This window comes from Peromyscus eremicus, chromosome 8a (genome assembly GCF_949786415.1).
Source record: "Peromyscus eremicus chromosome 8a, PerEre_H2_v1, whole genome shotgun sequence".
NCBI classification, from domain to species: domain Eukaryota; kingdom Metazoa; phylum Chordata; class Mammalia; order Rodentia; family Cricetidae; genus Peromyscus; species Peromyscus eremicus.
The window spans coordinates 98,895,607-98,912,539 of NC_081423.1; the positions used below are offsets into that span (position 1 = coordinate 98,895,607).

Below are 16,933 nucleotides of genomic sequence, written 5' to 3' on the forward strand. Positions count from 1 at the left end.
GAGCTGACCAGATCCCCAAGAGGACACAGGGCAGGTGGTTAATGGGAGCTGGGCTGGGGTGAGCACTGGAAAGAGAGGGGAGCCCCTGCCCTGGTGCTGGAGCAGGCACCCACGTTACAGTAGGTAGCAGCCTCTATCTTGGGAGAACAGGGGACAGGATGGTGAGAGTGTGGTTGGGGGATTGAGAGAGCTGGCATGTGGCCCCAACCCAGGCAGTGTTCCGGAGCAACCTGTCCCACCTCCTGGAGCTGATGGGTAGTGGGAAGGAGTCCCTCATCTTCATGAAGAAGCGAACCAGGCGGTTCACCGCCCAGTGGACCAAGGCTGCCAGGCACCTGGCACAGAAGCTGGGGGACATCCGGAGGGACCAGAAACAGGTGTGTCATCCTCTCAGGGAGTGCTCGGACAACATGCTCATAGCGTGGGGGCTCTAGGTGGGCATGGGCATGAGGTTCCAAGTAGATACAGAATTCTAAGTGGGAATGAGTGTAGGGTTCTAACTGGGTGTGGTTCATATTCTCAGACCAATGGCATTAGATTCAGATGCAGGACTTGAGGGTGATAGGGCCAGGATAGCTGGTGGGGCCCCTGGCCCGTTCCCAGGCTGGGGCAGGTTGATCAGTCCCTGGCGGTCCTGCATCCTTGGGACATTTTTTATCTTGTCAGGCAGAATAGGCGTCTGGGAACATCAGACTGAGGAAGGTTTGTTGTCCCATTTGTCCATCCGTCTGTCCATCTGTCCACCCTTCCATCTACCCATGTAATAGAGAATTGCATGCTTGTCACCTCCCTCTCTGTTTCTTTCAGAGTCCTTGTCATTTCATAAAACTCTGTCTTGTCTGTGTGTACTGTTGTCCATCTGCAAAGTAAGCTCCTCGTTGACCTAGAGCCCCAGTGTTCTGTGTCTAAAAGCAGCCAACCAGGCCTGGCCTGAGACCCTGTGTGCTGTGGATGGTCTTCTGGGTGTTCCTGGGGCTGGGATGGATGGACCCAAGAGCTGCAGCTGCTGCTGACCTCCTATGTCCTGCTCACTCAGATCCTTGTCCACATCGGCTTCCTGACAGAGGAGTCTGGGGACGTGTTCAGCCCAAGGGTGCTGAAGGGCGGGCCTCTGGGGGAGATGGTGCAGTGGGCCGACATTCTGGCTGCTCTCTACGTGCTGGGCCACAGTCTCCGGATCACGGTCTCCCTGAAGGAGCTACAGAGGTGAGTGCCCAGAGAGCCATTCACATCCTGGTTGGGTGGGGGATGAAGGAGAGCCTGGCCAACCTGTAGCTTTCTGTCAGATGTTGACCCCCCCCCTGGTTTCCTCCCCCTGCTTGTCTGCTTCCCATCCTCTCCCCTGCAGATGCCTGTGTGTATTTAGAATGGATGGAGGAAGTATGTTTGTTTAGCGCTGGCCCACAGGCTCCTGATCTCTGTTAGGACTGCCCCTAGGGTCTGGGTTTATGTTCAGAGGCTAATACATACTGTCTTTTTTTTTTTTTTTTTTTTTTTTTTGGTTTTTCGAGACAGGGTTTCTCTGTGTAGCTTTGCGCCTTTCCTGGAACTCACTTGGTAGCCCAGGCTGGCCTCGAACTCACAGAGATCCGCCTGGCTCTGCCTCCCGAGTGCTGGGATTAAAGGCGTGCGCCACCACCGCCCGGCCACATACTGTCTTGAGAGAGGAGCTCCACAAGCATGTGGGATCCCTTCCACCTGCCTTATTGGTGGGCTGGGCACAGTCTCCAGGGAATCTCTTCTGGAGCTGGGTTCACTGGTGGGCCTAGGAGGGCTCTAGGATTGGTGGGTAGTGCTGACTCTCCCAGTGCTGGACTTGTCAGCATCCTTCTGGCATGGTGGGACGTAGATACACCCCACCCTGTGCTTGTTGGGGAGGAGGGTCTAAAAGATGGTTTGTGAGAATTTGGGGGGGATTTGGGGGGCAGGAGTATGTTGGATACCAAGGGATTGGAGTGTGTGTGTGTGTGTATGTGTGTGTGTGTGTGTGTGTGTGTGTGTGTGAGAGAGAGAGAGAGAGAGAGAGAGAGAGAGAGAGAGAGAGAGAGAGAATCAGATAGGTAGTTAACAGACAGACAGAGGGATACTGAAGGGTAGGAGTCTATGAGTGTGTCAAAGTTGTGTGTCTTGTCTGATATCCTGTTGGGGTAATATATTTTTTTAACCACTCATTTGTTGGATGCAGATCTATCTATCTATCTATCTATCTATCTATCTATCTATCTATCTATCTAAATATATGCCTTTTCTGGCTTTTTATATTTCTGTATGGCATTGGATACATACAAAGGCACCTCTAAAATGTGTACTGATGAAGTTATGATGCACCCACAATGCTGTGGCCATCCACCTGAGACGGAGAATAATGCCAAGGACACATGTCCAGCTAGACCTCACTCAGCCACCCTCTACCTACTCCACAGGAAACCTGTAACTCGGATTCTGTCTCATGGGCCAGTCTCATTGAATCAGGGGGATGAGGGGGTGGGGACTGGGCTGTATTGTTGAGGCACTAAAATGAGCCAGTGGTTTGGGGTGTTCATCTCCATGGCCAGAAAGCCATTCTTCATGGTAATGCTCTTATCCCCAGCGGGTAGAGTAAGCATGGAAAAGTGTCTCCAGAGAGAGTGACAGGGACAAAGGTAGACCAGCTGTGGAGGGGAGAAAGGTGGCGGGGACCAGGGTGGTGCCGTGTACATATGACGCTGCTAGGAAGCCCCTGCATTGGGGGCTGCTGCCCCCTGAGAAACGTCCCCTCTGCCAAAGAACCACAGGAACTAAAAGGGCTAGCAGGGAGCTGTCCCGGAACCCTGGTGCTGAACTCACAGACGGATTCCTGGATGTGGGGAGGCCGACAGCAGTCTCTTCCGTGGGCATCTGTGGCAGTTGGGTGTGTAGGCCACCTCAGTGCTGAGACATGCCTGCTCGCCACTCCCCAGTGCCTTCTATCTGCACCATGCCTGCTTTGCTCACTCAGGCAGAGCTTGGTGTGCCGATGAGGATGCGTCGATGAAATAACCTTTCTCCAGCTAGGGGCTTCCTATAGGAAAGCCACATGGTTCATGGAAACAGGAGGAGGACCAGTGACCCAGGGCCAGAGTCTCAGGCCACGTGGCATCAGCAGGCTAGTGGAAATTCAGGCACCCTGGGTTGCAATGGGACAAATATGGAGGGCGCCCAGGGACTCTTATCCCAGGCTCTGGCCTCCAGAGACCCTTGGGAGCAGGGACATCCCATCTGGTTCACCCACACCTCACCCTGCTCAGATGGAGTCACACTTACTAGACGGGGCACTCAGCCTGATCCTCCTTTCCTGACCCACCAGGATCTGCCAGAGGCGAGCCTTCCTCACCCTCCTCCCCGAGGGATGGGAGAGTGTCTTCCGCACACCGTCACAGAACCATCAGTCTACAGTCCTGCTGGAGAGGAGCAGAGACACCACAGGGCTCTCCTCTCCCCGCTCCCACTCTGAGCCCTCCCTGCCCAGAGCCGGCTCCTCTGTCCACTTCAGGAATCGGGTGCTGAGCCTGAGGCTGGTGTCCATTGCCCATCCATGGCCAGAGCAGGGACTGTGGGGTTTCTGGACTTGGGAGGCGCTGATAAAAAGTAACATGATTGAGCAATGTTCACCTGTAGCCATTCCTCTGCTACTCACATGCACTTGTCTGTGTACACACACACACAGTGTCCCCATATGAACTTATATATGTAACACTTACAGGCATACACATGAATTTATGCATGTAACACACTCACATATATGAACTATGTAACACTCACATGCGTATACATGCATGAACTTATGCATATAGCACACATGCACACACATGAATCTATGTGTGTAACATCCACATCGATGACATGTGCATGTAACATCCACATTTACACACATGAACTTATGGAACATCCACATGCATAAACATGAATGTTCTTGCACATACAGTGCACATTATTCACACACATGCCCATATGTACCACGGCATGAAGACAACACCTACCCCTTATATGGGTATGAATATGCTCATACCTACTCACACACATGTGCACACAGGTCCATGTAGCCTCTGCTCTCATATGCACATGTATGATATGTACCCGTGCATGCTCACATGTGCACTTGTATGCTTATGCATGTGCAACACCACACACACCCTTCCAACACCTCACCAGAAACTCAGTCTTTCCCCCCAGGCTTCACTTCCTGCCAGGTGTTTGAGGATCTCAATTCCAGCAGGAGCCTCAGCTGCTCAGAGAGTTGGTGGGTCTGGCTGTGCCTGAGTGCCCTGGCCTTGTCCCCTGAGGGATGTAAGTGTGAATGAGCATCTTGCTCTGACAGGGTAGATGGGTGTAAACAGCCCAGCCTCTCCTGGGACATCCTCAGGAAGATGCTTTCAAAACCTGTTACTAGATACAATTGAAAAACAACTAAGAGTCAAAACAAAAACAAAACTGCCTTCCTGGGGGATTTCCACCACAAGGTCAGCAGCCATGCTGGGCCTGTGCTCAGGGAAGGGGCTCCAGCCTTGGCTCCAGCAGACTCCTGCGTGCTTTGAGCACACACCAGCATTGGTATCCTGGATCAGTGGCTCTCAGCCAAGACGCTGCAAAGCTCAGAGCTGTGGCTTTTCTCAGTGACCTCCCTCAGTGCTGTGAGGCTGGGAAACCGTAGAACGGGGCTGGCTTTGTCTGGCTTATGCAAAGGGCTGTCCTCAGTGTACCTAGGACAGGGCCAGGAGATGGGTCAGAGCCTGGAGTGGAGCTTAGCCTTGACAGATTTGTACAAGTGTGAGGGCTCCTCCTGAGGCCCACTCATGCCTGGAAGCTCTCGATCCCCTTGGCTGCAAGGGCTGACACAGTAGGGGTGAGACCCGTGTGGGAGATTAGGACAAGGAGCAACCCAGTTTGTTAGCTTTATCAACTTGATACAACCTAGAGTTACCTGAGAAGAAGGAACCTCAACCCAGGAGTTCCCCAGATGGGCTTCCCTCAGTGACGGAGTGTGACCTGAAAGTGTAAGTGAAATAAACCCTTTCCTCCCCAAGTGGCTTTTGGCCATGTTGTGTATCACAGCAACAGAAAAGGTAACTAGACCATGCTGGAGGTGACCCAGGAAAGGAGGCCTCTGGTGTCCTTTTCAGAATACCAGGAAGGGACCTGCTGGCTCAAAACTTGTGTCCCCACACTTTGGTAGATATACAGGCCTTCTTTTCCACTGTAATTGGAGGGAAGATTGACAGGTGTAAAACCAGATGGATGCTGAGTTGTGGTCTTCAGTACACACTCTGTCCCTCTGTCACTGTAGAAACACGGGTCTTTCATGGCAAAGGATAGTTGAGTACAGTGTGGGATGTACTGGGTTTCTCTAGCATGTGGCAGCAAAGGTATGATGGCTAGGGTCTAAACAAGAGGGTCTTCCTCACTGCTCTTGGGGTCGGAAGTCTGAGATCTGCTGTTGCAGGCTGAGTCCCCCTCAGCCCTCAAGGAAGGGTCCATTATGGGCTGCTTCTGGAGCCTAGGTTGCTTGGCTCAGCGTTGGCATGGTATATACCAGCCTTACCCCTGCTTCCCTCTGCTTGGCCCCTTCCGTGCGTATGTGCCACTATCTAAACTTCCCCCATCACAAGGACTCAGTCCTAGCTAAATGTGAGGATTCACATCTGCGACCCCAGCACTCAGGAGAGGGGAATTGCCATGAGTTTGAGGCCAGCCTAGGCCACAGAATATGACCCTGTGATAGTTACTTTTAATTGTCAACTTGATACAGCCTAGAATCTCAGTGAGGGGTTGTCTAGATAAGCGTGGCCCGTAGGTATGTCTGTGGGAGGTTGTCTTGATTACCTTAGCTGATGTGAGAAGACCCAGCCCATTGCAGGTGACACCATTCCCTAGGCAAGGAGTCCTGGAAGAATAAGAGAGACTGGGTAAGGATAGAGAGAGCTTGCTAAGAACGAAGTATTTGTGCATCCATTCTCTCTGCTCTTGACTGCATGTGGACAGCCACTTCAAGGTCCTGCCTTGACTTCCCCACAATGGTGGACGATAACTGGAATTGCAGACAAGTGAATCCTTCCTCCCCTGGGCTGCTTTTTCTCAGGGTATGTTTATCATAGCAACAGACGTGAGGCTAGGACAGATGCTGACCAAAATAACATTTAGAAACGTGTGTGGGTATTTTGCCTGAGTGTATGTCTGTGCACCACATGTTCCTGGTGTCCATAGACACCAGAAAAGAGCACTGGATTCTCTGAAACTGGAGTTACAGATGGCTGTGAGCTGCCATCTGGGTGCTAGGAATTGGACATGGCTTCTCTTCAAGAGCAACCAGTGCTCTTTACCACAGGGCCATCTCTCCAGATAAGGCTAGATGCTGAGAAAATGGGGGTAGGGTGAGGTTAGTATGCAACACATGAACTTTGTCAGGGAGAACCAGGCAACCTGTAATAGTACAGCCAGCCTTGATGGACCCAGGGCAGAAACCACGGGAGGATGGGGTAGGAGGCATGGTCACCCCTGTTAGCCCTGCAGTAGCAGCAGCAGCAGCAGCAGCAGGGGATGGGGAGGTGATGGCCATTGCATTCTGAAGGCTTCCTTGTCTGCAGCCAGGCCCTGTGTGGGGCAGGCATTGGGACAAGGCACGGCTTGTACGCTGTTGTAGCTCATTCACAGATGTTCCTGCCAGGTGTCTCGTCCACTGACTATCAAGAAGTCTGGATGGATGAGCCAGCTTTTCTCTGTTCCTTGTGTTTTGGCGTTTTAATTAACTGGCTCACTGGAGGGATGTCTAGGGCAGTGTGCAGAATCCACATTTGGCTCTGGTGCCTCAAGATATTTCTAGATGAGGGAGGTGGTGTGCAAGAACAATGCCCTGTGATAAGTATGCAGTGAGGTGGCGTCAGACTCCTACCCCTTGCTCCTGTGGAGCGTGCACAGGGAAGGAGATGTGAAGCTAGGGACTCTGTCCCCTGATGCATCCTGAGCCCTCATCTTGAAGGCCTGTCTCCATGGTGGATGTTTGGAAGGGAAGCCTTAGCCTTCCTCCCTGTGGAGAATTGGCAGTGCTCATCAATTTTCTTTGCATAATTCCAAGCATTAATAGTACATGGCATGAGGAAAAACGGTGGGGTTCTTCCTCCATCCATGAGTGAAATTGGGTTTAGGAGAAAATTAGTTGACTTAACTGGCAAAGGATGGAAGCCTGAAAGGGGGCATTTAAACAAGGACGCTGAGGAGGGAGAACTCAAGGCTGTCAGTGTGCAGCCAGGCAGAGAATCGGACTCCAACCCAGGACGTTTGCTCACAGGTCCCTGGGAATGTTGGAAGCAGGGACCACATCTTGTTCGTCTTGTGCAGCCTGGCTTAGCCAGCTGTGCCTGTCAGACTTCTCTTTACCATGACAGATACTTGAGAGTCACACTTTAAAAGGAGGGGTGATTTATTTTCAGCTTATGATGTATGAGGATTCAGTCCAGGGTCCACTGGATCCATTGCTTTGGGCATGAGGTGAGGCAGAGAGAATGGCGTGGTAGCAGTCTAGGGAGCAGAGAGCAAGACAGGAAGGGGTTGGGGAGCCGGCTCAGTGGGTGAGGTGCTTGCAGGGTAAGTGTGAGGACCAGAGTTGGATCCCTGGAGCCCAGAGCTGGGGAGCCTGCCTGTGATCCCAGTGCTCAGGAGGTGACGACAGTCCCTGGGGCAAGCTGGCTGGCTGTGTCGATGAGCTCCAGCTTCAAGGAGAGGCTCTACCTCAGTATATAAAGTGGAGAGGATGCCAGGCATTGTGACACATGCCTTTAGTCCCAGCACTCAGGAGGCAGAGGCAAGTGGAGTTCGAGGCCAGCCTGGTCTACAGAGTGAGTTTCAGGACAGCCAGGGCTATACAGAGAAACCCTGTATGAAAAACAAAAATATAAAATAAAAAAATAAAATTGAAGGTAATGAAGGAAGACACTTAATATCAACGTCTGGCTTCCACACACACATACATGTATGTGTGTACACATGTGTGCATGCATCCCCTCTTGAATATGCACAAGATACCCTTTAAGGCATGCTGCCAATGATCTACTTTCAACCAGGCTCTTCCTCCTAAACATTCTACCACCTCCCAAAATAGCACCACCAGTGGGGGACACTTCCTACTAAGCCACAGCATTGACGGTGGCAGGTTCTGGGGTTTGAACCTGTACAGATCTATTGACTGTTCTGAGCCAATGGGATGTGGCCCAGCTGTTTATCAGCAGATAGAACCAGAGCCTGGCAATTGACAACAATGACCGGGTGGGGATGCCGTTCTCTGAGGGAAGGTGTGGTGTGTCAACTTGACACCATCTGGAATTGCCTGTGAGGGGAGACTCAACGAGGGATCTTCTAGATTAGTCTGTGGATGTGCCTGTGGGAGATTATTTTGATTATGTTAGCTGAGGTGGGAAGACCCGCCCACTGTGGGTGGCATCATTCCCTAGGCAAGGCATCTTGGGCTGTATGAGAGTGCAGAAAGCAAGCTGAGCACCAGCACACACTCATGGGTTCACTGCCCTCTGCTCTGGACTGTAGATGTGATGACTAGCTGCTTTAAGTTCCTGCCTTGACTTCCCCATGGTGATGGGCTGTAACCTGGGACTGCAAGCCTAATAAACGCTCACTCCCTTAAGCTGCCTTTGTCAGGGTATTTTATTTCAGAAACAGAAATGAGACTAAAATGGAGGGTGTCCTCAGAGTCAACCTTCATGAGTAGGAAACTTGCTCATCACAGTCACGTGAATGGCGTTTGGAGGTGGGACCCCAGGATGGCATCAATGGCTTTGTAAGAAAAGGAAGAGAGACCAGAGTTAGCAGACTTGCTGTCTCACTAAGGTGGCACTCATGTAAAAAAGCCAGGCATGGCCATGTCCTTTAACCCATGCTGTGGGGGATAGAGGCCGAAGGACCACTGGGGCTTGCTAGCCACCAGCCTCGTTCCAGGTCTGGTGAAAGACTGTCTCAAGGGAATAAGACAGAGTGATACAGCATAACACCTGGCCTCCTCCTCTGGCCTCCCCATGCATACAGGTACATGTACCTGCACATAAGTGTGTGTGTGTGTGTGTGTGTGTGTGTGTGTGTGTGTGTGCACCATATACACACATGCACACACAGCCAGTAAGAAACCAGAGGTGGGAAGTACACCTCTAAATACACTACTTGGAGATGAGGTAGAAGGATAGCTAATTCAGGGCCAGCCTGGACTACACGCCAACGCCTTGTCAGGAGATAATCAAGGAAAAGAAAACACACTGTCTTAGTTAGGGTGACTATTGCTGTGATGAAACACCAGGACCAAAAGCAATCTGTGGAGGAAGGAGTTTACTTGGCTTACTCTTCCACATCAGAGCCCATCACTGAGGGAAGTCAGGACAGGAACTCAAACAGGGCAGGAACCTGGATGCAGGGCTGATGCAGAAGCCATGGAGGGGTGCTGCTTACTGGTTTACTCTTCATGGCTTGCTCAGCCTGCTTTCTTATAGAACCCAGGACTACCAGCCCAGGGATGACATCACCCACAGTGGGCTGGGCCTTCCCCCATCAACCACTAATTAACAAAATGCCCTACAGGTCTGCGCACAGCCTGATCTTATGGAGGCATTTTCTTAATTGAGGTTCCCTCCTCTCAGGTGATTTGATCTTACATCAAATTGACATAAAACTGTTTAACACATACACCAAATAAAAGTCATGTAAGAAGGAGACAGAAAGGTGTACAAGGAATTTGGCAACGTGGGTGCCGTTGCCATGTAGAATGAGGTATTTTGGTTGAGTTGTTAGCACAGAGTATAGTTGTGAGAAGACAGTTGGGTAACAGTGACTGGGTGGCCTCTTCCTGGACCTCGGCTCTAATAGGAATTAAAGAGAAGTGGGCAGTGCCAGGATGAGGACTGAATGAAGGAGGGAGTGATTAATCAGAATGCCACAGACTGGGTCCTCAGACAGTAGGAAAACATTGCCTCTGGTTCTGAAGGCTGGAATCTGAGCTTAGAGCTTGGTGAGGCTTAGGTCCTTTGAGCTGGCCCAGCCCCAGGCCTGCTGTGGGGCCTTAGGTGTTCCTGGCTTACAGGGGACCCGTTCCTTGGGCTCATCTTCCCTCCTTTACTGGGAACACTGGTCATGCTAGATTAGAGCTCCACTCAGCAACCCCATCTTAGCATTGATCCCATCTGCTAAGACCCCTTTTCCAATACCATCATCACCATGGGAGCTGAGACAGGCTCTGTCTGACAGTGTGCTGGCTTATTATGCAAGGTGGGAGAAGTTTCATTATGTCTTAATGCTGTTGTGAGAGCCCACGGGGTCAGGTGGGGTGTTGAAGACCTGGGGCTGAGGGTAACCCTAGAGGACAGCCCAAGACAGGCTCAGCCTTCTGCACTAACAGGAAAGAAAAGAGAGGGAACCTAGTGTTGGGGGTGGTGTGTGCAGACAGGTCCAGGGATGGGGACCAGGAACCTGAGCATTGCCTGGGATGACTTCTGCTTTATTTTGAGACAAGATGGGAGAGGTTTTGTGGCAGTGGGTGGAGGCTTGGGAGATGCAGGGAGGACAGAGAAGACTATCCTGGCAGCCTGTCACTACACTCTTAGTATGTTCTTCTGTAAAACAAAATTAAGCCAAATATGGTCAATATGAGGTCGGAGCCAGGCTGAGTAGAGGAGGTGCAGTATTTGTGAACTTGTATTATTGTCTATAATTTTCTGGGTGCTTCGGGTATTTTTTAATACATAAGTACATGGAGCAGGAAAAGTGGGATAAGCCTGCTGGGACTTCACGATTCCTGTCTACACAGTGCCCTGCCCCCAAGAGGAGGCATGGCTATCTCTGATTGAGCCAATTGAGTTTGTCACTCTCCAGCTCTCCCTCATTGCTTACGCTCTGTCCTCCATCCTGAGCCTCTAGTGATGGGTGGTGCCTGCCAGGTCCCTGGCTGGCACTGCCCACTCTCCCTGCCTGGGGACCATGGTGGGACATTCCCCTGTGCCACCTGTACAAGCTTTGGCACCAGCAATTGGACACTGGATCCCACCCACCAGACCTACTCAGCCTTTCTTCAGGAGTTGGTCCTGGTCGCAGCTCTTCATCTTCTTCCCCACCTAGGACAGAAGCTTCCTTGTGAAGCCATCTCCCTTCCCTTCCTTGGTGTTCAGAGCCTTGAGGCTCTCAGATAGAGTTCCATGCTTTGTGGGCCCACCACATGCGGGGCAGGGGAAGTTCTGTCATGTGGTGGCTGGGAAGGAGGAGGGAGGGGATGGACCAAGAACCCTTAGGAAAGTGCCACCCACTGAAAGGGCCCAGGTCTGCTGCCTTGGCCTCTCAGGAGGGCCAGGGCCAGCCTGGTGGGGCTGGTGGAAGTGCTTACTAGATAGCAGGGGTGACCTCCAGCACACCTCCCCAACTTCTCAGCCTCTAAGGCAACAGGAACATCGTTTCCCGGGAGCCAGGCTGTGCTTTCCCCCACATTTCAGGGGGAGGTTCCGAGCCTCTTGGCTGGTCTCACTGGGAATACTCTCAGACTGCTGCTTTCTGCCCAAATCTCCTGTAGGAAGTCTCGTTCTGGGGTTGGAAGCAGAGCCCTGCCATCTTTGTGTATCCCAAGACCTCCAAACAGACTGGTCCTCAGGAAGGCTTTGTGGGACATGATGCTTACCTGAGAGAGGAAAGAGAAAACATCCCAATGCTAGAACCCACCTGAGAAAGGGCCCCTAGGGGCCAGCCTGGGCATCAAGAACTGAAATGGGTCACCCCTGGGGATAATGACCACTGAGGGCTGCTGAGACAGTCTGTTCTGCTTCTTGGCAACGTGGTGTGGGTAAGAGTGTGATCGTGCTCGACATTAGCACAGCTGGGTTATATAAACCTGCCACTCCTCACTTCTTCCCAGAGCAGCGGCAGCAGCAGCTCACTAGCTGGAGGGGTGAGCGTCTGGTTTCCTGAACTCTCCTGGGAGAGCCACAGTCCTATTATTAGCCTTGAGCTTGCTTACCAGCTTACACAGGGGAGCGGGGAGAAGGTGTTAGCCTCAGACAACCCACTCGCTGAGTCTGCCCACCCCTGAGAGATGTTGCTTCCTCGGTTCCCCATTTGCGTCCCTTGGCCATGGCCAAAGGGTGAAGGGGCAGCTGGGTAGCTCTGAACCTGTCTCTGTGCTCGGTTTCCTCTGAGCCACTCGTTCCGTGGGAACCTGGTCATTCTCCTTGGCTGTGGTCCAGGACTCTGAGCACACCTGTGCATGCTGGGGGCGGTATCCAGGGACACCTGCCTTTCCAGAAGGCGGGAACTGGGGGTGAGCGCATGGGGGTGGCATCCGAAGCCCTATATTAGACAAAGGGTGATCAGCCCTGCTGGCAGGAAATTATAATTCCCCATTAGCAATCCCCCTGCGTCCTAAGAAGCTAGATAGAGTCCCAGTTGGGTCTCTGGGTTGCCCCTCTCTGCCTCCTGATGCCCTGGGATGGGGACAATGACCCGCGGTAGTGACAGATCATGGGAGGGGGAAGGGCAAAGCCAATGACGCTAAAATGAGCTGCCCCCAGGAGAGACAGACGTTCAAGGCTGCCTGGTCACATGTTCCCAGCAGCGCAGCACATCTGGGGAAGCTGAGGATCCCCGGGTGCCCTTTGCACCGGAGCCAAAGGTGTTTGAGCACTCTGTAGGAAATTGTTTTAGTTAGGTCCCTCCTGCACACACACACACACACACACACACACACACACAGAGAGAGAGAGAGAGAGAGAGAGAGAGAGAGAGAGAGAGAGAGAGAGAGAGAGAGAGAGAGAGAATAGTTTATCCCCAAATCTGAGCAGTACCTTGAGAGATTATTTCTAGCCAGGGACCAAAGGCACAGAGAGAAATAAAGTGGAGGGTTTTTAGCTTAGGAGAGACAGTGGAGATTCGTCTGAGCAACACAGTACAGAAGCAGAGGCCGACAGCAAGAGGATGCAGGGTTCTGTGCAAGGTCACCCAGCAGCCTTGTGTGGGGAGCTCATGTCCACAGAAGTTTTTCACTGGACCAGAATCCAGCATATTGCTTCCTACTCTGATCTTTTGGCAGAAAGTGAGGGAGGGTTAGGGTTAGGGTTTTACCCTGTGCTATCTGCAACCAGCTGGGACTCCCAGGCAGGATGAGACCCCAGTGCCTCTTGGGAGGCAGACTGATGGGAACCGAGCATATGGAGGAGGTGGCTGTTTTAATTATTGTAAAATGCACAGCACATAAAATGTGTTGTCTTAACCACTTTACAGGGTACAGTCTGGTGACTTCAGATCTCCTTGCAAAATTAAGACTCTTCACTATACTGTCGGTCTCTTTCTCCTTCCTCCAGAATCCAGCATTGTGTGTGCACATGCACATGTGTGTGCGTGTGTATGATTACCTGCATGCATGTGTGTATGCATGCTAGCCCATGTGTGTATGTGCAGAGGCCAGAGGACCATGTTCAGTGTCTGCCTCTATCACGCCACTTTTTTCTTTTTTTTTTTTTTTTTTTCGAGACAGGGTTTCTCTATGTAGCTTTGCGCCTTTCCTGGAACTCACTTGGTAGCCCAGGCTGGCCTCGAACTCACAGAGATCCACCTGGCTCTGCCTCCCAAGTGCTGGGATTAAAGGCGTGCGCCACCACCGCCCGGCCACTTTTTTCTTTAAAGAGATTTATTTTTTATTATTTCTAGTTTGTGTGTGTGTGTGTGTGTGTGTGTGTGTGTGTGTGTGAACTCAGGTGCTTGCTGAGGCCAGAGGCATGGGATTCCCCATGGAGCTGGAGTTACAGGCTGTTGGTAGCCATCCAATGTGGATGCTGGGAACCAAACTCAGTTTCTTTGCAAAAGCAGTGCGTGCTCTTAACTGCTGAGCCATCTCTCTAGCCCCCTCCACCTTACTTTTTCAGACAAGGTCTCTTGATTTACCTAGAGCTCCAAGAATCCTCCTGCCTCTACCCTCAAGAGATGGGATTTCAGGCTTATGTTGCCATGTTCAATGTTTTTCAAAAAAGATTTATTTTTATTTTATATTTTATGGGTGTTTTGCACGTATGTCTGCACACCACGTGCGTGCCTGGTGCCCATAGAAAACAGAAGGCATTACATCTCCTAGAATGGGAGTTATAGATGGTTGTGAGCCACCTTGTTGGTGCTGGGAACTGAACACTAGTCCTCTGAAAGAGCGAATGCTCTTAACCACTGAGCCATTTCTCCAGGCCCCCTGTGAAGCTTTTTGTAGCAGGAATCTTAAAAGTTCTTATTAATAAAATCAAACCTGAGCCAGGTATTGGGGTGAACTGGAAGATCAGAGCCAGAACAAGCCACAGCTACCTCACCTCGCCGGATCCTAAGCTGGCCTTGTTTCCTCAGACTGGAGGCCTCTGAGTCCTCATCCAGAATGGGTCTCAGCTGAACTGCTGCTCGAAAGCCTGAAAGCTTAACCAGCCAAATGCTTAACCAGCCAAATGCTGCTAGTTTCTGGTCCTTATATACCTTATATACCTTTCTGCTTTCTACTACCACTCCCTGGGATTAAAGGCGTGTGTCCCCATGCCTGGCCGGTTCCAATGTGGCCTTGAACTCACAGAGATCCAGAGGGATTTCTGTCTCTGGAATGATAGGATTAAAGGTGTGAGTGCCACCATTTTCTGGCCTTTGTATCTAGTGGCTGTTCTGTCTCTGACCCCAGATAAGTTTATTAGGGTGCACAATATTTTGGGGAACACAATACCACCACAGCTTTTATGTAGGTTCCGGGGTTACAAGCTCAGGTTTCAGGTTTTTATGTTTGCTCGGCAGGTGCTTTAACCACTGAGCCGTCTCTGAAGCCTGTCCCTTGTTTTTTGAGAAAGTGACTCTCACTGGGACCTGGAGCTAACTGGTTAGGCTAGGCTGTCTGGCTAGAGAGCCTCAGGGATCGCTACTCTGTCCTCACCAACACTAATTATATATGCACACCACCACATGCGGCTTTTTACGTGGGTGCCAGGGAACAGACTCAGTTCCTCATGCTTGCAAGGCTACTGACAGCTGTCTCTGTAGTCCAGGCTGCTGCCTTTCTGGGTGGATTGCTTTGTATTGAGCACAAGTGGAGGGACCCAGGTGACCTGGGAGAGTGTTCCATGTCCTTGGGCAACCAGCCTATCCACCCCCTACCTCTGTGTATGTGTGTGTGTGTGTAAGTCAGAGGACAGCTTGCTCGTCAGTATTCTACCACCACGTGGGTTCTGAGGATCAAATTCAGGCCATCAGTTTTGGCAACACGTGTTTTTATCTGCTGAGCCGTCTCACTGGCCCCTCTGCGTGTGTAGATTCCACCCAGGGGCCCAGGGGACATCTCTCTGGCCACCAGGTTTGGCAGTTCTAAAAACTTCCAGTGGGGTGACCTTTCCTCGGGAAGGCCTTGTTCTGTGACTCTGGGTCCATGGAAGAAGAGCTGGTACTAGTGACAGGAGGCATCAGGAGAGTCCTCTGGCTGGGACAGTGTGCATCCTCCCCAGCCACCTCTGGCTGGAGACTGTCAGGCTGGCGTTTTCTCAATTCAAGCGGCAGCTCCAGCCAACCACTTAGTGTAAAATCGCCCATAAAAGTGCACTTGAATTACAGGCCATAAACCTACAACCCCCTGAGTAGCTGACCTTTCTGCTCCCTGGAGCTCAGGTGCCCTTGGGAGCAATGAAGCTCTGCCTGCCTCCCTCAGGGAGTCAGCAGAAGGTGAAAACGGTCTTTCCCTCGGACAGGAGGCTGCAGCTTCTCACTTCCTCCTCCCAGAAAAAGGCGCAAGGGGACGATGTCCTCCTTCTCCCTGTCCGTCTACTATGCTTCTCCAGCTGCACACCCAGCCGAGGGACTTCGGTCGCCTGCAGAAGCTTGGGCAGATCTTACTGAATGCTGTTTGGAATTACAGTAGTCACTGTGCATTAGTTTAAATAGAAAAAGCGTGAGGACCTGAGTTCGGATCCCAGCAACCATGTAGAAAGCAATATTTGCCATACTCCCAGAGACGTTTCCATGGTATCTGTAAATCTAGTCAAGGTGTCACATGACTTTAAACCCAGCACTGGGGAAGCAGAGGCAGGTGGATCTCCGAGAATTCAAGACTAATCTGGTCTACATAGAGTTCCAGGTCAACCAGGCCTACATAATGAGACCCTGTCTCAACAAAACAAACCAGGAAATCCAGGAATAGGGAGACACACGTTGTTCTGCAGCAACCAGAAACATGTGAGGAGACCTGTCATTTTACAGGTGTAGGTACCGGTGCCCAGGCCCACCTATGATTCATGTTTTTAGAACTGTCTTCCTCTTACCAGACCCAGATCCCCATCGGGAGGGGAGTGGCCACCCGCTTCCTCACATCTGCAAGGAGAGGACCAGAGCAAGGGTGCCTGGTCTTTTTGTCTGTGGTTCTCAGCTGGGGGAGGCCAGGAGAAGGGCCAGTGCTGCCCTCTGCTCGCCGGGTTCTCTGGAGGTCTGCAGCAGTGAGGCTCCTTTGTGGGGTGTTGGCTTTACTACAGCAGTTTGGGGGAGAAGAGAAGCATACCGCAGAGATGCCCTGCGTAGTAGAGATGATGGTTCGGCCCTGAAAAACACCACCAAATATTTCATGAAGTCTCCGGCTGGGAACTGCTTTAGGGCGTTACAGCTCCTGGGCTCTCTGCCCATTCTCCATCACCGGTTGGCTCAGGAAATCCTTGCCTTAGAAGCCTGTGTTCTGTGACACCTGGGGGTCCTGGGAAAGTAGCCCCCGGAGGAGAGGAGGGACAAGGCAGAGGCTGTGTGGCCGGATTAAAGGTTTTATATATAGGAATGAGGTCATTAGGGTCTTGCTTTCCTGGCTCCACAGCACAGTTTCTGGCATTAGGGAACACATGGTTGGGGGACAGCTCAGCAAGGCAGGTTGCTGGCTCCACCCTTCATGTTGTCACACCCTGTA

At 51.6% G+C, this 16,933-nt stretch overlaps 1 protein-coding gene across 2 annotated transcripts in view; it reads left to right on the forward strand.

Moving 5' to 3' along the window:
- Mgat5b (alpha-1,6-mannosylglycoprotein 6-beta-N-acetylglucosaminyltransferase B) overlaps nt 1-16,933 on the forward strand; it is a 68,609-nt gene that overhangs the window by 27,532 nt on the left and 24,144 nt on the right. For both annotated transcript variants that reach the window (XM_059272197.1, XM_059272196.1), the window contains exons 7-8: nt 213-377; nt 1,037-1,206. In XM_059272197.1, coding sequence (XP_059128180.1) covers nt 213-377; nt 1,037-1,206 — 335 coding nt within the window. The remainder of the gene's footprint in view (nt 1-212; nt 378-1,036; nt 1,207-16,933) is intronic.